At 41.6% G+C, this 26,926-nt stretch overlaps 6 protein-coding genes across 7 annotated transcripts; 1 reads left to right on the top strand and 5 right to left on the bottom strand.

Annotated features, from left to right (window-relative positions):
• Positions 1–1,337: 1,337 nt before the first annotated feature.
• LOC6547438 (heterochromatin protein 1) lies at positions 1,338–5,415 on the bottom strand. The gene is made up of 2 exons (XM_001976338.1): positions 5,329–5,415; positions 1,338–1,562 (listed from the first exon to the last, which is right to left on the bottom strand). The coding sequence occupies exons 1-2, from the start codon at positions 5,413–5,415 to the stop codon at positions 1,338–1,340; spliced, it is 312 nt and encodes a 103-aa protein (XP_001976374.1).
• A 1,059-nt stretch (positions 5,416–6,474) lies between these two features.
• On the bottom strand, positions 6,475–7,658 carry LOC6547439. Its single transcript, XM_001976339.3, has one exon. It carries the CDS (start codon positions 7,570–7,572, stop codon positions 6,655–6,657), a length of 918 nt encoding a protein of 305 aa, XP_001976375.2. The 5' UTR covers positions 7,573–7,658; the 3' UTR covers positions 6,475–6,654.
• A 2,198-nt stretch (positions 7,659–9,856) lies between these two features.
• LOC6547440 lies at positions 9,857–19,507 on the bottom strand. The gene is made up of 2 exons (XM_026980543.1): positions 18,270–19,507; positions 9,857–10,374 (listed from the first exon to the last, which is right to left on the bottom strand). The coding sequence occupies exons 1-2, from the start codon at positions 19,391–19,393 to the stop codon at positions 9,906–9,908; spliced, it is 1,593 nt and encodes a 530-aa protein (XP_026836344.1). The 5' UTR covers positions 19,394–19,507; the 3' UTR covers positions 9,857–9,905.
• Positions 19,508–19,837: 330 nt separating this feature from the next.
• LOC6547441 lies at positions 19,838–22,782 on the top strand. Of its 2 annotated transcripts, none has more exons than XM_026980387.1 (4): positions 19,838–21,036; positions 21,106–21,189; positions 21,242–21,313; positions 21,372–22,782. In XM_026980387.1, exons 1-4 carry the CDS (start codon positions 19,888–19,890, stop codon positions 22,746–22,748), a joined length of 2,682 nt encoding a protein of 893 aa, XP_026836188.1. In that variant the 5' UTR covers positions 19,838–19,887; the 3' UTR covers positions 22,749–22,782. The 2 variants fall into 2 exon arrangements, with proteins under 2 accessions (XP_026836188.1, XP_001976377.1); XM_001976341.3 differs by having other exon boundaries at positions 21,369–22,782.
• Positions 22,783–23,557, bottom strand: LOC6547442 (bromodomain-containing protein 4). Its single transcript, XM_001976342.2, has one exon. It carries the CDS (start codon positions 23,555–23,557, stop codon positions 22,784–22,786), a length of 774 nt encoding a protein of 257 aa, XP_001976378.1. The 3' UTR covers position 22,783.
• A 1,996-nt stretch (positions 23,558–25,553) lies between these two features.
• LOC6547443 lies at positions 25,554–26,106 on the bottom strand. Its single transcript, XM_001976343.3, has one exon. It carries the CDS (start codon positions 26,036–26,038, stop codon positions 25,673–25,675), a length of 366 nt encoding a protein of 121 aa, XP_001976379.1. The 5' UTR covers positions 26,039–26,106; the 3' UTR covers positions 25,554–25,672.
• Between the last annotated feature and the right edge of the window lie 820 nt (positions 26,107–26,926).

The following is a 26,926-nucleotide window of genomic DNA, read 5'->3' as shown; positions in this document are numbered from 1 at the left end:
AAAACCGTTTTAGGGACTTTTGCCGGCGAATATTTTATTTCACTTTCGTTTTATTTACTTTTGCCGCTTAGCATTATTGTTTCAAAATCCTTCAAATCCGTTGTTTTACTGCTTATTGTTCGCCAACTCAGCCCCCAACTTTGTTGCCAGCAACTTTTAAGCTTGCTTAAGGCGCCCAACCAGACTTGCTTGCTCCCAAAATAACGCAAAACTTTCCCATGAATGCGGCATCATGCCCAGCCAGCCACCAGCCACCAATACACCAAGCCACCAAACCACCGCCGTCCAATTTGTAGTTCATCATCTGTTCCGCGGAGCTGTCAAAGCTCCGCGTTGTCCAAAATATGACAGCGGTGGAGTATTTCGCCAAAAGCGGTGCATTTAATTTATTTTAATTGAAAAAGGTCGCCCAAATGGATTAGGCCGTCGAAAGAATGCCAGGTGCTAATGGACATCAGGTCTTCAAAAGTCATTCAGCTAGTTCCTCCAAAAATCTGTTTCCATGGCTCCAAAAATCGTAGGTGTTTGACTACTCAAATGAAATCATTTCTATGCATATTATATTATTCCTCGGAACAAATCCACTTGAATATGGGGGCTTGTAACTTTCGCTTGTGGGGTCAACTTGGCTGACAGCTCGCAGATACGCAAAATCAAAGTCAGATACACAAACCAGGGGAGCAAACTAGTTGTACAGCCAATCGTCGAAGCTTAACAAAGTGTAGGCTTTTACGATGATGCATTAAATTAAAAACTTTGGCCAGAGAACAGTCCATTAGCAGGGCCAAAAGTACACGGAGTGCAATGCTTATTTATGAGCCAGATTAAAAATTTATAAATGGAAAGTAATTCCCGAAGTGCGGCCATAAAACAAACTCCCCGGCCAACCGCTCAAACTTTTTCATCATCTCGTTTGGAATCGACATCTTGAGGGGCAGAACTTCTTGTAGGTTTTAACGACTAACGACTTTGCATTGGTTTTCATGGCCCAAGTGCCGAAAGCATTCAAGTTGGCTTTTATGGTTGACACAACATATTTGCCGGCATTCCAAGGCAATTGGCAACTCTCACATATCCGTAGATACGTGGATTCAACAGCCCCATCCTAATTGTTGCGCCCCAGGATTTTATGGTTCTTTGAGAGCCATTAATCCGAATTTGATATCTGCCTAATTAGTTTTCCCTGCTTGGCTTTTATGGCCGACAGCCTCGTAAATTTTCATGATCGATTCGAGCGGCAAAGCGCGAAAAGAAAACTCCGCCCAGCCGATAAGCACCCAAACACATCGTTTCGGTTGCTGCATAATTGAATTTAATTAATAATCATCCTCATCCTTTCATGGCTTGCCACTCGCGGATTTGGGTGACAAGGAGAGGTGGTCCCAGTAGAACTCGATCACCATGTGGGGAATGCGTTTGTTGGCCTCGCAAGCTGCAAGCTGTTCCACCTTGGGCGAGTCCTTGAACTTGATGTTGAACATCCTAGTTCCATTGGCGTTCGTAAAAACAGAGAGTATTTTTTCAGCCTGCAGTCCTCGAGGGAATCCTGTGCTGCTCATTCTCTAAAAGAAAATTAAGCAGTATTATTGGCACATAAGCACATAAATTAAACGATTTTGGCAGAGTACAACTTTTTTTGGTTGGGACGAAAGCGACCCTCGCGTGCTGTGGATATGTAAAACTCTGGTAACACTGGTTCGTTGACTTTGCATCCCATGTGCCGGAATGTGCCGGTGCATTCCGTTCCCTTTCCGTTCCACCGAGAGTCCCTATGTTCTTTTGCTTCCACGCCGCCAAACAACGCAAATGCACTTTGATTGTTGTTGACCAACAAACAGGCACGCGTCCAGCGCAACTCCGTGGCAACAGAGAAAAGTGGTAATGACCAGGAGAGCTGCTAATGTGGATGCCACTTTGTGTGCACGCTGCTGCGTTTTGGACCAGGCTTCTTGCCACATTCGATGGACGGGCGATTCTGTCAAAGAACTGAACGAGATTCCACTTCGGGGTAATTCTCCTCTGATTATCGAGCACTGACATTTTCCTCGATTGAGGAAATCATCAAGGAAACGCGTAACGAGGTGCACTGCTGTTCGATTTAATGGGGCTGCATCGCATGATTTTAGTGTCAATCAGGCGAGGAATCGCATTTTAAGACGAATGCGCATCGCTGATTATAAGGAAGATTGCGATGTTTAGTGGAATGCAATTCTTTCACTGACAGTGTTGCAAGTCGCTAAATTGCCATGACAATGTGTTATCGATATGTGCAATTACTTTTTTTCGCTGCTAACTTTTTGCTTTCGCTTTAATTACCAACTGTCGCACCTGGGCCAATTATCCTGGAAAAATGTAGGAAGCTTCTACAAGGGCAAAAAATGTTAATTTATTGAATCGTGTACGCCGTACATATGTATTATATGTGCGTATGTATGTAAATATTTCAATGACTTTAATTAACCAAAAGCGAGGCAATTAATTGACTTTGCATGCTCAATTTAATTAATATTTGTTGTAGCCTATTTGCCAAAGGATGTGCAACATTTAGGCTGCAACTAGGGCATGTTTTCGACCCCCGGGCATTAATCAAATTGTAAAAAATAAAATGCTTTGGCATTTAAGCGGCGGTCAGGCAGCTGATTAAAGCCATTTTCCAGGTTTTTCCGTTTCTTGTCTGTTTTTTTTTTTTTTTTTGTGGGGAGGGGAGGGGAGAAAACCGCTTTGGAAAGTGTCGGGCGGAATGAAATGAAATTCTTTATTTTAATAATGCAAGTTTGCACATTTTTAATTGTGCTGCCGACAGCTGCAAGAACTTGGCTGCTCACTTGACCCACAAAGGTGCGGCCACTGCAATTGTGGGCGAGAGTGGGTGGTGGGTGGTCGGCGGCTTGGGGGCAAAGGTGAAAGGTGAAAGCTGGAAGGTAAGGCGACAAAAACCGCGCTTGCCATAAAGGGACGCTGCAAGGACATTACGACTAAATGTAAACAGCTTAATTAAAAAATAAAACTCCGCTCGGCACGTACGGGGAAAAACAGTGCTGGGAAAATCCCACCAACGCCACCCCCTCCGCCACGACCTGCTCATAAGACCACCCACTTGGGAGGGGTTTTCCAGCATGTGTGCGGCACGCTCTCTTTATTTGCTTAAATGCACAAAAGTGTTTTTAATTTAATTTTTTCGTCTTTTCGCACACACTCGCTCCTACTTTGCGCTTTGATGCAGTTCCTAATTAAAATGAAAGTAATTTTTCATCAGCGACCGGGGTAAAGTAAAATAAATTTCCCGCCGCCCCCTCGGCGGCCATTCAAGTGCTCATTAAAAGTGTTTCAAACCAGTTGCACAGTCTTAAATATGCCACTATAAAAAATTAAATGTGAATTGTGAAATGTTTGCCATGTTTTTAGGGGTAAATTTGAAATTATTTGCTCGGTAGTCTGGCGCCAGAGTTTTCCGCACTTTTCCCACTTTACCCCAATGTCGTCAGCGTCGCCAGCTGTTCAAGTGTTTCTCCAAGTCGAAACTTTTCTTTTAAATATTTCCCATACTTATCCCCAGTCATGTGCTGCGAAAGTTTTATGCATACGCATTAACGTGAAAAGTGGGCTGGCGAAACTGGGAGATAGTCGCATTTGGAGGGCGATGGTCCTCGGAAAATGCAAGCTTCCACACATACTCGTATGCAGTGGTATGTGGAAAACGCCACCCAAGTCGGGGGGTAATTATAAAGTTTGCCGCTGATAACTTTGGTGTTAGGTTTTATCTTTCTTCCGGCTGAGATGAATCAGTAATACCCAATAGCGTACGGAATTTACATTTATAAGTCGACTTAATTCATGAGGTTTTGCACAAAACATTAGGCCTTAGCTTCGTTTCCGTAATCGCATTATGTGTCCAGCTGTTATCTGAAAGTACAGGAACTGCCCTCGCAGTGCAGTCAGCCGTGAAGTGCATGTTTCCCCAATTTGCATGCCAAATTGTTTACTTCTCTCGTTTCAATGTGCTTTATCAATTTGAATTCGAGTTGAGTTGCATGTTGGGGTTCCCTTAGAAAAGAAAGCGGGCATGTGAATTAGTTTTCCCAATGAAATTTCCGCAAGAAACCATGAAAAATTGCCGAAGATTTCGCGGTATAAGCAACAATTTGATTTAGCGCGCTGACTGCGCCAGAATGTCATGCATAAAGTTTCGTAGCTCCCTTCATGGTCTTCATGGGCGCACAAATAGCCGCCCACTTAACCACCCCCGAACCACCCACCCATTTGCCACACCTGGAACCACCACCCCGCTCCCAAATGGCGCTATCAAAGCAGGCGAATGTCTATTTAATTGTGTCTGCTACGGTGTCCGCATCTCGATGCTTCGGCGCCACCCACTTTGCAGGTGGTGGCAGGTGGGTGGTTGGTTTGTCGGGCGGTGGCAGCATCAAATGCACTTTAGCCCAGGGTCCCGTTAACTGACACGGCATACTGATGACCAGTGCTGCAAGCTCCAGACGAATGCATACCTGAACAAAATGCTAAAATCATAGCAAAACGCAGGATTTCAAAGTTAATAATCCTTGGAAAATGTGAAAGCGTAACGTTGACCTTCAGCGAGCAGAGCACATACTATACTTTATATCATATACTACATATTTATGACATTATCCAAATGGCTTCTATCGCATTTGGCTAGAAAAGTGCCAAGCGGATGGCACCGATGGTGGGTTTCGCTGGAAGTCGCAGGTGTTGCAACTGCGAGTCTGCGGTGTGGCTGCCACACCTGCAATTTGAGTCGCTCTTACACACATTCTCCGGTGTGGGTGGGTGGCTGTGTGTGGGTGTGTGGGTGTGTGGGTGGGTGGGTGTTGGATGGGAAATGAAGTCATAAAGTCTGATTTCGCCCGTTCATGCTCATTATCACGTAGCGATATCGTGTAATCGTCATGCTCACGATAATGATGATGTTAACCAAGTGGATCGCTGCACCCGCGCACACCCCTCTCGCTCCCACCACCGCTCTACCCATCTCTTTCTCCCAGGGCGCTATCTTCTCCCATTTATATTCCAGCATCTGCGCTTCGCTGGTAAACTTTCTGACCCAAACTGACACATTCATGAAACAATTTAAAAAGTCATTGTCATCGCAGGACATAGTGGCTCCCATACCCGCTTCCAGCCAACTTCTTTAACTGTCCTGTCAATGGCACCGTCATTTGTATTGTTGGCCATTACGGTCAGTGTCCCGAGTTGAAAACAAAATTGTCATGGCTCCCGGGGCAAGTGGTCCTCGGGTGAGCAGCTTTGCTCCAATTGGAGCTGAAGTATGTGCCAAGCCATCCGCTCCACCAAGTAGACGGAGTGTCCTATGTCCTCGTCCCACTCCACCATAGCTCCGATGCTAGGGTATCCTTCGGTCGTGGCCTGCGTATCCATGTTTCTGTTGGTTTGGCTGGGTTGGCAAAGTTTTTAGCTAAGGCATTTGGTGCTTTTGTTTTCCCAGCTCACGTGACAGAGCAATTTCGAAAATAATTTCAATTCTTCAACTTAAAAGGCTCTCAGTAATAACTTTCAAACTCTTAGTAACTAAAGTACACAACCTACCTACGTATTTAACGCACCGAAAAGTTTATTAATTGAGCAATACTCTTCAGTGCAGAGTATGTATAGTATAGTCAGTCTGCTGGTTCTGCGATTTTTGATCACACGAGAAGTTAAACTACCCAAAGAAATTTGTAAATCATTAAATAGGGATTCTCCCCAGCAGAACGCTTGCCCGCATTTTTGATTAAGGGGCAATAACCCTGCAGCAAATGTTGCAGAAACTCATTATTGCATCGTAATGATGAAAGGGCCACAATGGAGGAGCTGAGGCGGGAGCAGCACATGGCAATGGCTCCCAACAGTGTAATTTCTGGGATCCAAAGCCACAGGATTTTATTGGGCGGAAAATTAAAAGCATAACATTGCACGCTTTAAATTTGAGTGCAGTGGCAAAGTGAAAAGTGGCAAGTGGAAAGTGGCAAGTGGCAAAGTGGCAGCAACAGAAGCCGCAGCATATCGCGCCAAGTCCGACTTGGCAAGACCGCCAAAGAAAAGAGAACCGAGGGTTTTCCAAGACCTATCGCAAACACCCACCACCTCATTTTCCCAGTTGCAAGCTGCAGTCTGTGGTTTTTGGACTCACGCGCATAGTAAATTCAACTTATTGACAGGCTTGCAGAGTGCAACGTGTTCCGATAAGCGAGCAGGTGAGTGAGTTGCACCTGTGCCCCTGCTCTCCTCCTTTTCCCCTGCAACTATTCTGGAAAAGATTTCCCAGCTGCGAACTGGCAGTATCGGCATTACTTCGCCCATGAATCTTGTCGACGACGAGGGAACCCATACTAATTACAAATTTATGACAATTTCTGCGTGGGAAAATGTGCTCGTTTTCCAGACTTTCCATTAACCAGACCTGCAAAGGCCCGTTTCTGGCAGTTTGAACATTGTTAGTTGGGAGTATCACATAAACGGATTTTATTGTGTGTAGATTCCCCGTAAGTTAATTACATCTTAGTCCGAATGGAGAGGGGCTTACCCAATAATTTTACAATAGCATACCAGAATCTTACAGCACGAGGAGTTCTCTCCAAGTAAATGACCCAATAAAATGACACAGCTGCTAGACGCAAACTACCCAAAGCTGCGACCCATTCTGGGCAGCACCGGAGGCATCCACTCCTCGAACTCGGGAATGTCGAACAGCGGGTGCTGGTTGAGGATGTCGAAGCGCACCACCTTGTACGTGGAGACGAGCCACTGGCCCATGCAGCGATTGTTGTCCCGCACATTGCCCAATTTGGAGGCTTCCACGGAATAGTCGCGCCGGAAGCGTATGAACACCTCGGCGAAGATCAGGGGATGTGGCACCCTTAACTGAGCGGGATCTATATACTCCTTCAGCAGCTCCGTCATCTCACTGAGTTCCGTCCGCGACCGGAAGTCGTTGGATCTCCGCAGGGCCACAAAGACCACGTCCAGGAAGGCGAACCGATGGTCGTAGTGCCGCAGCAGCTGCACCTTGAGTGGAATGGCCCGCCTGAAGTGCTCCTTCTCGAAGCGCATCATTTTGAGCCTCCAGTCGGGCGGATCGTCCAGTAGATCGTGCTTGATCTGCTTGAAGCCCATGGGCGTACTGCATCGCTCCACATTCCGGTTGCGGCGACGCCTTACGAAGTCCGTGAAAACGGCGGCTGCCTGGCGCGAATTCTCGATGAACTTCTGCTCGGAGAAGTCCCAGTCCCAAAGGAGCTTCAGCCGCAGGAGGGCCAACATGGTGGTCAGTCGGCTCAGTGGGCTGTAGAAGTATATCATTGTGGGCAGGGACACTTGTTGCGGCTTGTCCTTGGCCAGAAAAAAGTCCACCTCGATGTCCAGTTTTTTACCGGGGCTTATTTGCACCATAGGCACAGCCTTTCGAGGCTCCTGGGAGCCATGGCGCACCTGGAGGGGAGCACTCAGGTGATGTCCCCTGGGAACCCGCATCGAATGCCGCAGCACATGACCGTAGCGGGTGCACTTGTTCATCAGCAACCGGTGTATCCTCATCATTCCATAGTTTAATTTGTTTTGAATTTTGTCAATTTAAGGAGCCGGAATATTCAAATTGAACGGAATACATGTGAGCGTCAGCACTTGGCATTGAATGCCCGGGCTGAGTGATAGGCACTTGCCACTTCAGTTCATCCTGCATACTGTAGTATGCACTGGAAAAAAGGATTCCGAATTTGCCGTCAATAGAGTACAAGATATACCATACTAAAGGCATCTCTTAGGTATGCTCAATCTTGTAGCAGAGAAATAAAATGCGAACACAACATCCTAGCATATAAGTGTAACCTCTCATATTGGCAAAACAACAATAAGGTCCTAATTAGGCCAACATGGAAGGGAATTCAATCCGCTTGAGACTGAGACCAAGACCCTACACATCCTTCCCGACTCCCGCAGGAGAAGTGGCTCCATTGATTCGACAGCATGCAATTATCGAATGCATTAGGAAACACAGAGTGCCTTCGCCAATGCAGCTCCTCTCACCTGGAGCCACCTTCCACCACCTGAGCTACCCGCACTTGTTTGCCCAGGCGTTCGCTTATCCCGGATCGGGCGAAGGAAACAGACAATGGCGACCAGGAAGGCGCCCAGGACTCGCCCATCTGCCATGAGGAAAGGGGCATCCGCCCACAGCCTTCTACATCGGGTTAATTGTTTGACAATTGATTTCGATGCGAGGCAGCCGCTTGCAAAATATGCAAATGTTTTCAGGATAATTAAATGAAAGTCTGTTGCACTAGCCACCCAGAAACAAGGTGCTTGTTACTTAGCAAGCAGTACAGTTGCCCCAAAACATTTGACTTGTACTTCATGTTCTAATAATCCATAATTAAGTGTGCTAGAATTGAAAGCCTAGTGGTTTTGCTTAATTAAAAATATTTGTTATTGATGTTCATGTCAAGACCTTCAACAAAACACACAAACAAGCCTTGGAGCCTTTAAAAAGTACAGTTGCCTCAATGAGTATGCAAATCCCTGGTTAAACCGTTTCAGTTTGATGCCTACGAACGCTTTAACTAATTCAGAACACAAAAATACGTCCATCCATTTTTGATGCCGTAGATTTATCAAACGAAATATTAAATGACCGAAACGGAATGAACCTACGACAATGGAGTTTGAGTATGAATAAATGCTGAAAATGGCAGGGGACACGACGAATGGAGATGAAATTCCAGGCATATGGACACACAAAATCCCCGTGTAATCCCCGGGAAAATAGGGGGAAAACAGAACAAGAAGTATCGCAATAAAATATGTTAAGTAAATACGAAGGGGGAGGGTCGGGGATGAACTAAACAATAAGCCAAAAAGTACGCTTGATTAAGTTTAACTTCCGGTCTGTTATAAATTGAGCATTTATGTGGGATTTGTTTGGGAATACAGTTTCTACTTTGTTGGCCAGACCCCCGAAAAAATCTATGGCATCCATCCATCGGCGTGCAAACGAGACAAATGTTTAGGCCAACTCCACAAACACACACACACAGTCGCACACATCCACATGTCTATTTCCGGCGGAAGTGGTGAATAAAACATGAAACGAAATAAAATAACGGCCCGAGGCGGAGGAAGAAAGGAGAACTTTTAGTGGCCAAAAGTGAACATCCTGCAGCTGAGCCTCCTGCTGTTGGCAGCGTTGAATTTTGCTTTGTTTAGTTGGGCGCAAATGGCTGAATTATTCCTGAACCGGCCAATCGAAGGGGGTCAACTGAAAATTAAATGCCAAACATTTTATCGGGCACTGTAAGCAGTCTGCGAACTGTGGCTGCATCTCTGGCACTTAATATCCGTAGATAAAATATTCAATTTCCCCCTGATGACAAACCTGGGAAATAACCAAGTGAATGAGAGACAGCAGGGATTCATCTGCTTGGAGACGACGGCATGGAAATAATAATGAAATGAAATGTTGGCCGGGCCTTTTGACTTTGTCAATGAATGTTCCGAGCAGGCAATTGAGTTGGCAAACTTAATATTATAATCATTCGATCGTTAAGGTCCCAATTATAGTTATTGCCCTGCTATTGCATTCAAGCAATACGTATTTGACCATAAACTATGAATACGGGTCAAAATCCATTTCGAAATTGCTTCATTAACGAGCTGTGGCTTTGCTTACCGCAAATTATTTTACCAGGATTTACGTTTTGCCCATCTATTAAGGGGCCAAAGATTTAACTTTTAAGCCAAATCACAAACTTATATGTAAACTTATATGGAGACGTACATATCCAGCTAAAATTATTCAAGGTTGTTTATGGAATAACATAATTGGGTCTTAAAATATGTTGTTTTATTGTTGGGCGCTCGTACTATTTGGAACTGTTTTAAAGACAGTAGTATCCGACACACATGCTGCCAAAACCGTAGATGGGATCGCATTGTCTTGTGCTGGGCGGACAGGGAGGACATTGGTTGCAGGAGATGGACGGCGGACAAGGACATCTGGTGCTGCCGCAGGTGGGTCTGCATGCTGGAGGATCGGCGTATCTACAGACCAAGTCGTTTGGTGGATAGCCTAGCTTCAGTTCCACTTTGGGTGGTGGGCGCTTCGGTTTTTTCTCTTCCGGCTTCTTCTCATGTTTCTTTACCAGCACCTGGGACACGCTGCTCTCGAAGATCGCTGTTTTCGTGGGCTCCCGGTCAGGATGACTCTTTACGGATGCCTCCTTTCTATTTGTGACTTTCACGTGCACGGTACTCACGTTGTCAGATTCGGAGTGCACAACTTTCTTCTCCTTCTCTATTGATTCCTTGTGGTCATTTACATCGATATCTGTCGAATTGCTGTCCGTACTGCAAAAGTATAAAAAATGTTACTAAGAATAATATTTTTTTACTTAGGATGCTTACGACACCTCTAAGAAGTGAAGCTTTTGTGAATTCATAGAGGTACAGTAGGTCCCAAAAAAAAACAAGATAGAATGCTATAGTATTGCTTAGAAGTGTGGGCGTGGCAAAAAGTTTTTGCATATAAATAAGTGTAAATTTTTTGAATTTCGGAAAAATTACAATAAAAAATTAAAAAAAAAAAAAAATTCTAAATTTGAATGCAGATTTTTAGAGAATTGCTCCAGAAACATTTAGAGGTATGCCACTTCAAAATCCGATTAAGATTAGTTGAGTTATGGACTTTAGAACTTCAGCCTTGAGGCATTTTTGAGTTTCCACATCACATCAGAAAAATGACAAAAAAATGATAAAAAAATAAAATTCTAAATTTGAATGCAGATTTTTAGAGAATTGCTCCAGAAACATTTAGAGGTATGCCACTTCAAAATCCGATTAAGATTAGTTGAGTTATGGACTTTAGAACTTCAGCCTTGAGGCATTTTTGAGATTCCACAACATCATCACATCAGAAAAATGACAAAAAAATTACAAAAAAATCAAAAAAAAATAAAATTCTAAATTTGAATGCAGATTTTTAGAGAATTGCTCCAGAAACATTTAGAGGTATGCCACTTCAAAATCCGATTAAGATTAGTTGAGTTATGGACTTTAGAACTTCAGCCTTGAGGCATTTTTGAGTTTCCACAACATCATCACATCAGAAAAATGACAAAAAAATTACAAAAAAATGAAAAAAAAAATAAAATTCTAAATTTGAATGCAGATTTTTAGAGAATTGCTCCAGAAACATTTAGAGGTATGCCACTTCAAAATCCGATTAAGATTAGTTGAGTTATGGACTTTAGAACTTCAGCCTTGAGGCATTTTTGAGTTTCCACAACATCATCACATCAGAAAAATGACAAAAAAATTACAAAAAAATGAAAAAAAAATAAAATTCTAAATTTGAATGCAGATTTTTAGAGAATTGCTCCAGAAACATTTAAAGGTATGCCACTTCAAAATCCGATTAAGATTAGTTGAGTTATGGACTTTAGAACTTCAGCCTTGAGGCATTTTTGAGTTTCCACAACATCATCACATCAGAAAAATGACAAAAAAATTACAAAAAAATGAAAAAAAAATAAAATCCTAAATTTGAATGCAGATTTTTAGAGAATTGCTCCAGAAACATTTAGAGGTATGCCACTTCAAAATCCGATTAAGATTAGTTGAGTTATGGACTTTAGAACTTCAGCCTTGAAGCATTTTTGAGTTTCCACAACATCATCACATCAGAAAAATGACAAAAAAATTACAAAAAAATGAAAAAAAAATAAAATCCTAAATTTGAATGCAGATTTTTAGAGAATTGCTCCAGAAACATTTAGAGGTATGCCACTTCAAAATCCGATTAAGATTAGTTGAGTTATGGACTTTAGAACTTCAGCCTTGAGGCATTTTTGAGTTTCCACATCACATCAGAAAAATGACAAAAAAATGAAAAAAAAATAAAATTCTAAATTTGAATGCAGATTTTTAGAGAATTGCTCCAGAAACATTTAGAGGTATGCCACTTCAAAATCCGATTAAGATTAGTTGAGTTATGGACTTTAGAACTTCAGCCTTGAGGCATTTTTGAGATTCCACAACATCATCACATCAGAAAAATGACAAAAAAATTACAAAAAAATGAAAAAAAAATAAAATTCTAAATTTGAATGCAGATTTTTAGAGAATTGCTCCAGAAACATTTAGAGGTATGCCACTTCAAAATCCGATTAAGATTAGTTGAGTTATGGACTTTAGAATTTCATCCTTGAGGCATTTTTGAGTTTCCACAACATCATCACATCAGAAAAATGACAAAAAAAATTACAAAAAAATGAAAAAAAAATAAAATTCTAAATTTGAATGCAGATTTTTAGAGAATTGCTCCAGAAACATTTAGAGGTATGCCACTTCAAAATCCGATTAAGATTAGTTGAGTTATGGACTTTAGAACTTCAGCCATGAGGCATTTTTGAGTTTCCACAACATCATCACATCAGAAAAATGACAAAAAAATTACAAAAAAATGAAAAAAAAATAAAATTCTAAATTTGAATGCAGATTTTTAGAGAATTGCTCCAGAAACATTTAGAGGTATGCCACTTCAAAATCCGATTAAGATTAGTTGAGTTATGGACTTTAGAACTTCAGCCATGAGGCATTTTTGAGTTTCCACAACATCATCACATCAGAAAATTTACAAAAAAATCAAAAAAAAATAAAATTCTAAATTTGAATGCAGATTTTTAGAGAATTGCTCCAGAAACATTTAGAGGTATGCCACTTCAAAATCCGATTAAGATTAGTTGAGTTATGGACTTTAGAACTTCAGCCTTGAGGCATTTTTGAGTTTCCACAACATCATCACATCAGAAAAATGACAAAAAAATTACAAAAAAATGAAAAAAAAAATAAAATTCTAAATTTGAATGCAGATTTTTAGAGAATTGCTCCAGAAACATTTAGAGGTATGCCACTTCAAAATCCGATTAAGATTAGTTGAGTTATGGACTTTAGAACTTCAGCCTTGAGGCATTTTTGAGTTTCCACAACATCATCACATCAGAAAAATGACAAAAAAATTACAAAAAAATGAAAAAAAAATAAAATTCTAAATTTGAATGCAGATTTTTAGAGAATTGCTCCAGAAACATTTAAAGGTATGCCACTTCAAAATCCGATTAAGATTAGTTGAGTTATGGACTTTAGAACTTCAGCCTTGAGGCATTTTTGAGTTTCCACAACATCATCACATCAGAAAAATGACAAAAAAATTACAAAAAAATGAAAAAAAAATAAAATCCTAAATTTGAATGCAGATTTTTAGAGAATTGCTCCAGAAACATTTAGAGGTATGCCACTTCAAAATCCGATTAAGATTAGTTGAGTTATGGACTTTAGAACTTCAGCCTTGAGGCATTTTTGAGTTTCCACATCACATCAGAAAAATGACAAAAAAATGAAAAAAAAATAAAATTCTAAATTTGAATGCAGATTTTTAGAGAATTGCTCCAGAAACATTTAGAGGTATGCCACTTCAAAATCCGATTAAGATTAGTTGAGTTATGGACTTTAGAACTTCAGCCTTGAAGCATTTTTGAGTTTCCACAACATCATCACATCAGAAAAATGACAAAAAAATTACAAAAAAATGAAAAAAAAATAAAATCCTAAATTTGAATGCAGATTTTTAGAGAATTGCTCCAGAAACATTTAGAGGTATGCCACTTCAAAATCCGATTAAGATTAGTTGAGTTATGGACTTTAGAACTTCAGCCTTGAGGCATTTTTGAGTTTCCACATCACATCAGAAAAATGACAAAAAAATGAAAAAAAAATAAAATTCTAAATTTGAATGCAGATTTTTAGAGAATTGCTCCAGAAACATTTAGAGGTATGCCACTTCAAAATCCGATTAAGATTAGTTGAGTTATGGACTTTAGAACTTCAGCCTTGAGGCATTTTTGAGATTCCACAACATCATCACATCAGAAAAATGACAAAAAAATTACAAAAAAATGAAAAAAAAATAAAATTCTAAATTTGAATGCAGATTTTTAGAGAATTGCTCCAGAAACATTTAGAGGTATGCCACTTCAAAATCCGATTAAGATTAGTTGAGTTATGGACTTTAGAATTTCATCCTTGAGGCATTTTTGAGTTTCCACAACATCATCACATCAGAAAAATGACAAAAAAATTACAAAAAAATGAAAAAAAAATAAAATTCTAAATTTGAATGCAGATTTTTAGAGAATTGCTCCAGAAACATTTAGAGGTATGCCACTTCAAAATCCGATTAAGATTAGTTGAGTTATGGACTTTAGAACTTCAGCCATGAGGCATTTTTGAGTTTCCACAACATCATCACATCAGAAAAATGACAAAAAAATTACAAAAAAATGAAAAAAAAATAAAATTCTAAATTTGAATGCAGATTTTTAGAGAATTGCTCCAGAAACATTTAGAGGTATGCCACTTCAAAATCCGATTAAGATTAGTTGAGTTATGGACTTTAGAACTTCAGCCATGAGGCATTTTTGAGTTTCCACAACATCATCACATCAGAAAATTTACAAAAAAATCAAAAAAAAAATAAAATTCTAAATTTGAATGCAGATTTTTAGAGAATTGCTCCAGAAACATTTAGAGGTATGCCACTTCAAAATCCGATTAAGATTAGTTGAGTTATGGACTTTAGAACTTCAGCCTTGAGGCATTTTTGAGTTTCCACAACATCATCACATCAGAAAAATGACAAAAAAATTACAAAAAAATGAAAAAAAAAATAAAATTCTAAATTTGAATGCAGATTTTTAGAGAATTGCTCCAGAAACATTTAGAGGTATGCCACTTCAAAATCCGATTAAGATTAGTTGAGTTATGGACTTTAGAACTTCAGCCTTGAGGCATTTTTGAGTTTCCACAACATCATCACATCAGAAAAATGACAAAAAAATTAAAAAAAAATAAAATTCTAAATTTGAATGCAGATTTTTAGAGAATTGCTCCAGAAACATTTAAAGGTATGCCACTTCAAAATCCGATTAAGATTAGTTGAGTTATGGACTTTAGAACTTCAGCCTTGAGGCATTTTTGAGTTTCCACAACATCATCACATCAGAAAAATGACAAAAAAATTACAAAAAAATGAAAAAAAAATAAAATCCTAAATTTGAATGCAGATTTTTAGAGAATTGCTCCAGAAACATTTAGAGGTATGCCACTTCAAAATCCGATTAAGATTAGTTGAGTTATGGACTTTAGAACTTCAGCCTTGAGGCATTTTTGAGTTTCCACATCACATCAGAAAAATGACAAAAAAATGGAAAAAAAATAAAATTCTAAATTTGAATGCAGATTTTTAGAGAATTGCTCCAGAAACATTTAGAGGTATTCCACTTCAAAATCCGATTAAGATTAGTTGAGTTATGGACTTTAGAACTTCAGCCTTGAGGCATTTTTGAGATTCCACAACATCATCACATCAGAAAAATGACAAAAAAATTACAAAAAAATGAAAAAAAAATAAAATTCTAAATTTGAATGCAGATTTTTAGAGAATTGCTCCAGAAACATTTAGAGGTATGCCACTTCAAAATCCGATTAAGATTAGTTGAGTTATGGACTTTAGAATTTCATCCTTGAGGCATTTTTGAGTTTCCACAACATCATCACATCAGAAAAATGACAAAAAAATTACAAAAAAATGAAAAAAAAATAAAATTCTAAATTTGAATGCAGATTTTTAGAGAATTGCTCCAGAAACATTTAGAGGTATGCCACTTCAAAATCCGATTAAGATTAGTTGAGTTATGGACTTTAGAACTTCAGCCATGAGGCATTTTTGAGTTTCCACAACATCATCACATCAGAAAATTTACAAAAAAATCAAAAAAAAATAAAATTCTAAATTTGAATGCAGATTTTTAGAGAATTGCTCCAGAAACATTTAGAGGTATGCCACTTCAAAATCCGATTAAGATTAGTTGAGTTATGGACTTTAGAACTTCAGCCTTGAGGCATTTTTGAGATTCCACAACATCATCACATCAGAAAAATGACAAAAAAATTACAAAAAAATGAAAAAAAAAATAAAATTCTAAATTTGAATGCAGATTTTAAGAGAATTGCTCCAGAAACATTTAGAGGTATGCCACTTCAAAATCCGATTAAGATTAGTTGAGTTATGGACTTTAGAACTTCAGCCTTGAGGCATTTTTGAGTTTCCACATCACATCAGAAAAATGACAAAAAAATGAAAAAAAAATAAAATTCTAAATTTGAATGCAGATTTTTAGAGAATTGCTCCAGAAACATTTAGAGGTATGCCACTTCAAAATCCGATTAAGATTAGTTGAGTTATGGACTTTAGAACTTCAGCCTTGAGGCATTTTTGAGATTCCACAACATCATCACATCAGAAAAATGACAAAAAAATTACAAAAAAATGAAAAAAAAATAAAATTCTAAATTTGAATGCAGATTTTTAGAGAATTGCTCCAGAAACATTTAGAGGTATGCCACTTCAAAATCCGATTAAGATTAGTTGAGTTATGGACTTTAGAATTTCATCCTTGAGGCATTTTTGAGTTTCCACAACATCATCACATCAGAAAAATGACAAAAAAATTACAAAAAAATGAAAAAAAAATAAAATTCTAAATTTGAATGCAGATTTTTAGAGAATTGCTCCAGAAACATTTAGAGGTATGCCACTTCAAAATCCGATTAAGATTAGTTGAGTTATGGACTTTAGAACTTCAGCCATGAGGCATTTTTGAGTTTCCACAACATCATCACATCAGAAAATTTACAAAAAAATCAAAAAAAAATAAAATTCTAAATTTGAATGCAGATTTTTAGAGAATTGCTCCAGAAACATTTAGAGGTATGCCACTTCAAAATCCGATTAAGATTAGTTGAGTTATGGACTTTAGAACTTCAGCCTTGAGGCATTTTTGAGATTCCACAACATCATCACATCAGAAAAATGACAAAAAAATTACAAAAAAATGAAAAAAAAATAAAATTCTAAATTTGAATGCAGATTTTTAGAGAATTGCTCCAGAAACATTTAGAGGTATGCCACTTCAAAATCCGATTAAGATTAGTTGAGTTATGGACTTTAGAATTTCATCCTTGAGGCATTTTTGAGTTTCCACAACATCATCACATCAGAAAAATGACAAAAAAATTACAAAAAAATGAAAAAAAAATAAAATTCTAAATTTGAATGCAGATTTTTAGAGAATTGCTCCAGAAACATTTAGAGGTATGCCACTTCAAAATCCGATTAAGATTAGTTGAGTTATGGACTTTAGAACTTCAGCCTTGCATTTTTGAGTTTCCACAACATCATCACATCAGAAAAATGACAAAAAAATTACAAAAAAATGAAAAAAAAATAAAATTCTAAATTTGAATGCAGATTTTTAGGGAATTGCTCCAGAAACATTTAGAGGTATGCCACTTCAAAATCCGATTAAGATTAGTTGAGTTATGGACTTTAGAACTTCAGCCTTGAGGCATTTTTGAGATTCCACAACATCATCACATCAGAAAAATGACAAAAAAATTACAAAAAAATGAAAAAAAAATAAAATTCTAAATTTGAATGCAGATTTTTAGAGAATTGCTCCAGAAACATTTAGAGGTATGCCACTTCAAAATCCGATTAAGATTAGTTGAGTTATGGACTTTAGAACTTCAGCCTTGAGGCATTTTTGAGATTTCACAACATCATCACATCAGAAAAATGACAAAAAAATGAAAAAAAAATGAAAAAAAATAAAATTCTAAATTTGAATGCAGATTTTTAGAGAATTGCTCCAGAAACATTTAGAGGTATACCACTTCAAAATCCGATTAAGATTAGTTGAGTTATGGACTTTAGAACTTCAGCCTTGAGGCATTTTTGAGTTTCCACAACATCATCACATCAGAAAAATGACAAAAAAATTACAAAAAAATGAAAAAAAAATTAAATTCTAAATTTGAATGCAGATTTTTAGAGAATTGCTCCAGAAACATTTAGAGGTATACCACTTCAAAATCCGATTAAGATAAGTTGAGTTATGGAGTATAGAGCTTCAGCCTTGGGACATTTATGAATGTATACTTATTATATATACTTTTACTCTACGAGTAACGGGTATACACGGAAACAGATATACCAAATCAAAGCGGCAAAAGCAAGTGGCTTTACAAATTATTAGTAAAATGTAAATTTTTACTCAAATTGAAATGAATTGAATTTCACTACTTACAAGGACTTCTGTATTGGCGTAAAAGTTCGAGTCACCTACCTGCCATCTTCATCCTTGACAACTGATGGGTCTTCCGCCGAAATTGAGGAAATGACTCTTGGTAGTGATGGGTGGGCTTTATCCTCGTTGGGCATTCGGGAAGGAGGTTCGGGCGAGTCCAACGGACTTTTATCCTTGATGATGGTCTTCTCTACCGTCGCCTTAGGATCATCAAAGTCGTCCTCGCTGGGCACTCGGGATGGAGATGATATATTGCTGGGCGACCTGGATTTCGATAGGGATTCGGGCGAGTCCAACGGAGTTTTTAACTTGACGATGGTCTTTTCTACTTTCGCTTTGGGGTCATTAAAGTCGCGCTCGCTCTTGGCATACTCTTGGTAGACGAGCTGCTCCTTTCCACTATTATGTTCAGATTTTGGGACCTTCGCCCTTATTGAGTCCAGCATGGGCTCCAGCTCGGAGTTCCTCATGGCTCGATTGGGAACTACATCATCTTCCATGGCCTTGTCGATTTGTCCATTCTCCCCAAGGAACTGAGTGTCCGTCACTGGGAAATGGGTGACCGACTGAACCCTTTCGATGATCGTCTCCGTCTTTCCAGTGCGGTGCTTCACCTCCAACTCCTTGGTGGTGATGTCGGTGATTGCGATGTACTCCGGCTTGATCTCGCACTCCATCTCGTCCGTTTGAACGCCGATTTCGTGGGTAATGCGACAACATGGTCTCATCCAGTTTGCACAAGGCGACTGACAGCAGTTCTGATGTTTCTGTTGGCCACAACAAGATATACAAGGAGCTTGCTGGGAACACTGCTGCGTAAGATTGGGTAAAAATTGCTGGGAATATTCTTGGGAAAATTGCTGAGAATAGTCTGGCTGAGCTCGCATAGAGGTTTGCTGCCCACAGAAACAGTTTGGAGGCGGCTGGAAACTCCAATTCTGAGCAGATTCCTGAGAAAGTGTTTGAGAATTTCTTTGGGAAAAATTCTGAAAAACTTCCTGAGGACCTGGTCTCTTCTGCCAGCGAGGACGTTGCTCCGAACCACACATCATATATTTTTCCGGGGAGCATTTCTCTGGGCAGGGCATCGGCTGACTGGGCAACCGAATTTCACAGCGACACCGTGGACATTGGCAAGATTCATTCATCGATCTGTAGTCCATCGTCCTGAATCCCAGGCTTTGAATAACAATTCCGGACTAGAAATCATCGAACAACGTTCAAATAGGATTCTAGGCACCCAGCACACACAATTTTTTCAGTGAAACATCGAAATGGTTGTTATTGTTCTTTATGAACAAGGCATACTTCGTTAGTTGATAGAATAACTTCCTATATGAATATTAACTTTACAGTTACACATATATGCATCTATATTTAATAAGTGATTTAAGTAAGGGATTTAAAAATGTCTTAAACAATAACAGTTTATATAGTAATTGCTTTAATTTGTTCTATTACATGTTATAAAATCCCTGAACTCTACAAAATAGTTAATCATATCTACCTTTGACATTAGAATTAGTTACGATCATTCCATACGAAATCCAGTTCTTTGTGAACACATGCCAAGCTGAGAGCTTGTTTCTTTTTTAAATATCTTTTTGTAGAAAACAAAAATTCTAGAGTACAAAATTCCAGCACAGAGTGAACTGCCATGAATTCCCAGAAGAAGCTGGATGATTTCACCCGGAACTTGGACTTGGCCAAGTGGTATATGGGTATATCGACGCAGCAGGAGTACACGATGTTCACCATGGCGGAGAAGCTCCGGGATGACTTCGAGCAGGGAACAGGGGAAAAGATGTTTAAGATGCTGATAGCCCTGGGCCTCCAGCCGGTGATATCCAAAAAGAAGATCAGCCGGATCGTACAGCTGAGCAGGAATAACATACTGGCCTTCCTGTACTTTGTGATGGAGGGCTACTACAAGACAAATCAAAAGGATGGAGTTTACAGCATTAATGAGCAGCTGCTAATGAATGCCATAGCCAAGATCGATATGTTGCCCACCATTCGAGCTCTGGACACTGTGCTGCCCCAGCCCTTGGTCAAAAAACCGGACCCCCAAGATGAATCGTTAGCCTCCCTGAACACCGTGGAGCGTCCACCCAAGAAACCAACCAAGAAATCGCCCTACTTCCTAAGGCAACCGAAGCCCGTTCAAAGGATCTCCCGTCTGACGGCCAAGACTCCTGAGCTGGTCGTATCATTCAACTTTTGGCCCATCGATGGACCGCCCGATTATGGCAAGGACGAGGAGGAGCCTTGGTATGCGGTATACCGACTGAATCCCGGCCAGCGGCTGATCAAGAAAACCCTTTCCGAGACCCTGGAGCGCTATTTTAAGCTGGGAGCAGTGGAGGGGAAGCAGGAGGAGGAGGATACCCCACAAAGTCGGGAGCCCGCGGCCAATATGTGCTTGGTGCACAAGGGTCAGGTGTTGCAGGCCCAGTTACTGAGGGATGAACTGACGGTCAAGGCGCGGGATCGCTGCCTGGAGCTCCTCGATGTGAGGGAGCCGTACGCCAAACTTCGAAAGGCCAGAATCGTGGCCCAGTTGGAGCACGACATCGATGTCATCATGGCACGCCACCGCAACGCCATGCACTGCGACCAGACCAAGGTCCTGACCATTGAGAACGCCGACTGCGTGCTGTGCCAGAAGATGCTGGTATCGCAGCCCTGGCCAGAGCCCATGGATCAGGTTGGTCGCGCTCTGGTGGGCGAGGATTGCACCCTAGCCCATACGGCTGCATTCGATACTTACCGCGGCAAAAGGCTGGAGGGCGGTGCAGAGAAGCCGGTAAGTTGGACACTACCACATATATTATATTTATATTTTCCACAGCCACTATTCTATTTTCTATTCCAGAAAAAGAAGGATTGCTTAGTAGCCCAAAGGGCGCCAATCGATACTTGCCGCAAAAATGGAGAGAAGGCTGGTGGAGGCAAGCAAGTAAGTTGATACATTATATACTACATTACCTATACTCCTTTTTTTGTTGAAGCAAAACAAGGAAAGCACAGTAGCCCAAAAGGCTGTCATCGATAAAAGGCAGGCGGGTGGTGGAGGGAAGCCGGTAAGTTGAAGATGACCAAATGAGGCTATTTTTCTAATATCTTGCTCTATTGAAGAAGAATGACAAGAAGGGGAAGAAGGGGAAAAAACCTAAAGTGGAGCCACCGGAACCAGAACCGCCGAAACAGGTGAAGGTATCGCCCTGGAAGCCACCGCCGCGCAAACTCTTTAGCGGCCCCTTCCGAGTGCACAATGTCGACTTCAAGGAGAACTCGGAGGTGTGTAAGCCAGTGATTGGCCCCTTGGAGTGCGAGGTTCCGCCGGCTCCAAAGAAGTCGGCCGTATCCTTTCTGCTGGCCAAGGGAAAGATCGAGGGGAAGGCTCACAAGTGCGATATGCGCGTGCGCAGCAACAGGAATGTCAAAACTAAGTTCTTCCGGGGACCCCGATCGAACAAGCCCTACCAGTTCAAGTACCATCGGGTCTTCCAATCCGGCCAACCGAAACCCTTTGATCTGAGTCATATTGTGACCAAGTCGTTTGTGAAGGCGCTGGATAAGTCGGATGAGGACGAGGCCGTTGATCCCTGTTATCTCAAGGACCTTTTGTCGGAGATGGTGATTGAGGACGAGGCGCCTCCGGATACCAAGTCCGATGGTCATCCCGACACCGAGGCGGAAAAGCAACCACCGTTGGAACTCTTTAGCGAACTGGATCAGATTAAGATCTCTGATAGTCGGGAGACGATGGATCGTTCCAGCAGCCACAGTGGCCGCAGCCATGTGAACTACAAGGCGGAGATCGTGGATGCAGTGGTGAGATGTGCCAAGGCCGTTTGGCAGAAGCGGACCCTAATAAAGCGGGCCGAGATGGAGCGAATGGGCAGGATGACGCCGCGCAAGGCAATGACCCACAGGGATATGGAATCGTTCGATCCGAACGACAACGCCCAGATGGACCAGTTGCTGAAGGATGGCATGCGAGTGCTCAGGAAGGAACCCCGCTATGTGCTGGCTTGTCTCCCGGATGCCCACAAGCTGCCAGTGCTGCGGGAGTGGATCAAGAGGAGGTACGGCAAGACCTACAGCCAAAAGGAGCTCGCGGACAATTTGATAGAGTCCAACAGGATATTCGAGCTGGTCACCGTCCTCCAGAACCATTCCGTCAGCCCCGATCTCATGGGCATCGATCGTCTGCCCAGATCTCAGGAGAACTTCAACTTCTACAAGCAGATTAAGAATACGGCTGCCCTGGCTAAGCAAACGTACCACGCTCAGTTGAATGCCAGCTACCTGACCACAATGAGCTCCGCCTGGTACGCCATGGGCAACTATCTGGTGCCCGGAGGACCTCCGCGCAGGACCTTCTTCGCGTACATAGCCTCCAATCCGCAGGAGATCATGCGTAATAAGTCGTGGAACGGGGAATTCCGGAATTACCGCGCCATGCGCGACAAGCGGAAGGAGACGGAGAGGCTTATGGGCAAGAAGGACTAGATTACAATAAAGTAAAACTCTTTTCAATCGGGAACTCAGTTGTATTTGGGCTTGGTGCGGGCCACTCTTTTCCCGGTGAAACCCTTGCTGGCCAAATACTCTAGGATGCAGCGCTTGGTGTGCACCTTCAGTTGGCAGATGTCGACCTCCAGCTCCTTGTTGCAGTACTCGGCGCTCTCCATGCGTTGGATCAAATGGATTACGTGGAGCAGCACCTCGCCGTCCAGCTGCTGAATCTTGGCGTGCAGATCCAGGTCTTCCTCGGTTGTTAATGGCTCCTGCTGCTCTGAGGTTCCCAAGGTTGCTGGCGGTGTCCATTCGGGGGGCGCATCCATAATGGAGGAGGAAATCTCTGAGCTGCTCACCTCGTCGTCCGTCGATGATGAGTCCGATTCATTCGAGGAGCTCGAAGAGCTCTCCTCCTCGGCACGCCGTTTTGTACGGGAGCAGGTGTACAACTGCACCTGGGCGTACATCTCCTCGAAGATGATCTGCAGCTGCTTGGCCATGTGGTAGCACAGGTGACCGGGATTCGTGTACAGATAGGTGTTGTAGAAAATCAGCCGCACGTCCTTGGCGAAATCCGCGGCAGTGAGATAGCAACCCGTATTCAAGCGATGTCTCACGGTGGAGAGGTCCATGGGTTCCCTGACGATCTCGTGGTAATCGTGGAGGCCCAGCAGCTGGGCGTCCAGTGGCTCGTAGAAAACCCATGCAATATTCTTATAGGTAGTGGAGAACATTCTCTTGATCATCACCTTGCAGGCGTTAATTTCCGGCGAGGAAATTGTTTCTTGTTTTCCAGCCATTCTCCGAGAAATATCGACTAGCAGAAAATTCTATTATAATTTCGAACTTTTTGACAGCTTGAACGCAACACTGAAAACCCGAAGGGCATCAGTTGTATCCAACTGTCATTTTCCACACTCTGGGCTGCCCTGTGCGTTGTTATTTTTCTGGTATTTTTAGCTTATGAAAACTTGTGGGATTGCCACCTCAATCCGAGCAGAAAAGTCAATCCACAAATGCGGTTAGGGCAGCAAACAAATTCAGTTAATTATGCAAGTGGTTCCGGCCAGGAATGTATTTCCATACATTTTGTGTGGGAGTGCGGTCCCTTGGGCAAATGCTTTTCCTCAATCCTGAAGCTCGGCTGGTTAATCTAATTCCAGGACTCGTGCAAACAGTCCTTTTTCCGGCAAACGTATTTAAAAGTCCCATCGAGCTGTGGGGGCCGAAAATATTTATGGTCAACCGCTGACGTTTGCTATTTTAGAGTGGCAAAATATTTCGTTAGCATAAAAGTTTTGTTAGCACACACAATATACATCATTTTTGGGCAAATATTTGCAGGGCCTTCATTTGGGCAGTCAACAAGTTGGGTTTGCAAAAGTTAAATCGAAATCCTGCTTTAAGCCACTCTGTTAAGTTGGCTTCCACAGGCATGAGGGGAAATCCTGTGGCTCTCTGCCTCTGTTAGCTTGGGATCCACAAGTGAGAGACACTGATTTACTGAGCCCTCCTTTCTCTCGCTGTTAACTTACCTGCCACAAAATGCTGCAAATTGGGTGGCAATCAGACCAGGACTGGGCCACATCTTGGGGCGCCTCTTCAGTCTGCTGTTGGACTCTTTGGGGAAAGGTCTTGCGAGTGGGGCAATTGGGAGTGCACTCCACTGACACACTTGCGAATGGGGATTCTTCTTTGGGTATCATCTTGTTCGGATGTTGACCTTCAACCCCATTTGGCAACTATGCTTTTCTCACGGCACAAAGTTTGGGAAAAGTATGAAGTGGAGATACTATATAAGAAGCTACTGCAATATATTACACGTTTTAATCAGTTGTTAGAACATTAGACCTTACATCTTTCAAGATTATTCGCTGGCTTTATTTGAAATGCTTGTAGACCTAGAAATTATTGATAGCCACATCACATGTGGCTGAGATCTCATATGAGAGCCCTTAGCACACGATTCCCTTTGATCTCGTCGATATGTCAGTGGGGCCAGAAATGCACTACCTATTTCGCGGTAAACATTCCACTCTCTATTGCGGATTTCTAGATAAAAATCTTGTTCGTTTTCACACAAGTGAAACTGCGACACTCAATCAGTTGGCAGAGGAAACTATACACCGAGGGACTGGGCCAGGTGCTAAAAGGATCGCCAGGGGGGCGAAAAGGAAACGAGTGAGGCTGTCAGAGGCACTCCCTCCCTGCCTCCCTCCGTCGCCAAGCCACTTGCCCCACACCTGCGAGCATATCCCTACCTGGCCATCCCGCATCCCATTGGAACCGGGCAATATATGGATAAATATAAAAAAAGGGCGGCAATATGAAAGCCCTGCTGAGATGGGAAAGGGAAGAACCAGCACTCGAGGACGCCGAGGAGACATGAGAAATGTACATTTGGACAGGCTACACACGCTGTCCTCGCACGGCAGAGCGACAGAGAGGGGGCTATTCGAGCGATAGAGAGGGGGCTATTCGAGCGATAGAGACGGCGACAGCCAGTCAGATGTCAAACATTCTTTTGACACTTTGTCATAGCATCTCTCGGTGACACTTGTCAGCAGTCGGATTTCGCATTTCGGCGAATGGCTGTGGCACAGTTGATTTATACTGCCATGCATATGATATATGTGTGTTAATATGTACCTATACTCGCATGTACACGATTGTATCTTAATAGCATTTACTTATGCACCGCCTGAACTCATTTCGGCTTATGCAACAATAAGAATTAATTATATCACAGATCATTTCTCACTCGACCAGCTATTGAAGAAAGCATTGAAGTTGAACTCTAGTTTAAATATCTTTATTCCATGAGTTTTCGTGGCACTGATGAACATCGGCTAGCTGTTAAATGAACACAATTCTTTCGTAATTAAGTGATGGAGAACCCAATGGATCGAATGCACTTAGGATCCGTATATCACCACTTGGGACTTGATGCCACCTCCCCGTGCAGAGGTAAATTTGATCGTGACTGTGGTGGAGCCCACTCCGCCGGAGGTGATTTCGGCAGTGGCTCCCCGCATTCTCTTCAGATCCGTGATTTTGATGTAGGATATGGTCTTCGCAGTTCCCGCCTGCGTTAGGGTATACGTCTTCGTGGTGGTGCCCAGCAAGGACTTGGACTTGGTCACGGTCTCACTGGCGATGAGGGTATCCGTTGTTGCCTGGGTGCCGTAGGTGTAGTCATTTCCTTCTCCGCTTCCGAAGTTTGCGTCGATGAAGCAGACGTGAGTGCCGACCAAAAGCAGGAAAACGCCAAAGAGGTACATTTTGGAGATTGTTTTTTGGTGCAGAGATGAAAGCGTACTGTTGGCTAGGGCAATACAGCGATTCGTTTATATAGGGCCGCCTGGAGTTGTAAATGTAAGCCATCTGATGGCCTAAATCGATAGTGGGAAAGATAGAGAAGTATCTGTAACGCCTACGCAACGCTATCACGGACATGCTACATTCTACCTTGCCACACAATGAAAATGAAATGATTATTGGGAAAAACAAGTCCATCGACTATGGAAAACATGCCCTTCTACAATGTGTGGGGTTCCAAAAGCGTTTGAAACAATCTTAGCCACTTTCGGATATGTTATATCGTATTTTAGACCCTGACAGAACTTCATGCCACTTAATTTACACGGAACGAATATAAAACAGAACAGGTTTAGTTGCATCGAATGCGATGATTTGGAGAAAGTGAAATCTTAGTTGGGGTTTCATTTGACTCTCGATCAAGCTGTGTTGCAAGTTCTAATAAATTGAATTGTAAACCCATTTTAGAGTAACAAGTATTTGACAACGGACTGATGCATCAGTTTGATATTTATGTTTTCCCCGAAAAGTGCTTGAAAACAATTTGTTTCCGCTTCTTATTTCCAAATCTAATACATTGGCTTGTTATCTACAAGAACTTAATTAAAAACAAGTGACAACCTGTTACGCAATCCCCCAACAATAAAGTCGAGACAAGATCTCTCAGTTTATATAGGCAAACAGAAAGTCGAAATATATCTACGTGCGGCATGGGTGACAAGTTGCAAGTTCTTTTATTTTGACGGGGCTCTCAGTAAGATGTTTTGGTAAATGGACATATATTGATTACAGCAAATTTGAAAGGTGTTTAACTTTCACACTTTCACAGAGAAATATGATAATTGGGTCGT

The sequence above is a fragment of the Drosophila erecta genome, unplaced genomic scaffold, assembly GCF_003286155.1.
Source record: "Drosophila erecta strain 14021-0224.00,06,07 unplaced genomic scaffold, DereRS2 tig00000092-arrow-pilon, whole genome shotgun sequence".
In the NCBI taxonomy this organism is placed as follows: Eukaryota; Metazoa; Arthropoda; class Insecta; order Diptera; family Drosophilidae; genus Drosophila; species Drosophila erecta.
This window is presented reverse-complemented; position numbering and strand designations above follow the sequence as displayed.

What these genes read in the sequence shown, in the direction of transcription:
- LOC6547438 (XM_001976338.1), bottom strand. Translation starts at nt 5,415, where the DNA reads ATGGATACGCAGGCCACGACCGAAGGATACCCTAGCATCGGAGCTATG. An exon ending in TAGGACACTCCGTCTACTTG is followed by an intron (nt 1,563 to 5,328) that starts GTGGAGCGGATG and finishes ATTTTCTTTTAG; the next exon opens with AGAATGAGCAGCACAGGATT.
- LOC6547439 (XM_001976339.3), bottom strand. Translation starts at nt 7,572, where the DNA reads ATGATGAGGATACACCGGTTGCTGATGAACAAGTGCACCCGCTACGGT.
- LOC6547440 (XM_026980543.1), bottom strand. Translation starts at nt 19,393, where the DNA reads ATGGACTACAGATCGATGAATGAATCTTGCCAATGTCCACGGTGTCGC. An exon ending in GTCAAGGATGAAGATGGCAG is followed by an intron (nt 10,375 to 18,269) that starts GTAGGTGACTCG and finishes ATACTTTTGCAG; the next exon opens with TACGGACAGCAATTCGACAG.
- LOC6547441 (XM_001976341.3), top strand. Translation starts at nt 19,888, where the DNA reads ATGAATTCCCAGAAGAAGCTGGATGATTTCACCCGGAACTTGGACTTG. An exon ending in AGGGCGGTGCAGAGAAGCCG is followed by an intron (nt 21,037 to 21,105) that starts GTAAGTTGGACA and finishes TTTCTATTCCAG; the next exon opens with AAAAAGAAGGATTGCTTAGT. An exon ending in CGGGTGGTGGAGGGAAGCCG is followed by an intron (nt 21,314 to 21,368) that starts GTAAGTTGAAGA and finishes GCTCTATTGAAG; the next exon opens with AAGAATGACAAGAAGGGGAA.
- LOC6547442 (XM_001976342.2), bottom strand. Translation starts at nt 23,557, where the DNA reads ATGGCTGGAAAACAAGAAACAATTTCCTCGCCGGAAATTAACGCCTGC.
- LOC6547443 (XM_001976343.3), bottom strand. Translation starts at nt 26,038, where the DNA reads ATGTACCTCTTTGGCGTTTTCCTGCTTTTGGTCGGCACTCACGTCTGC.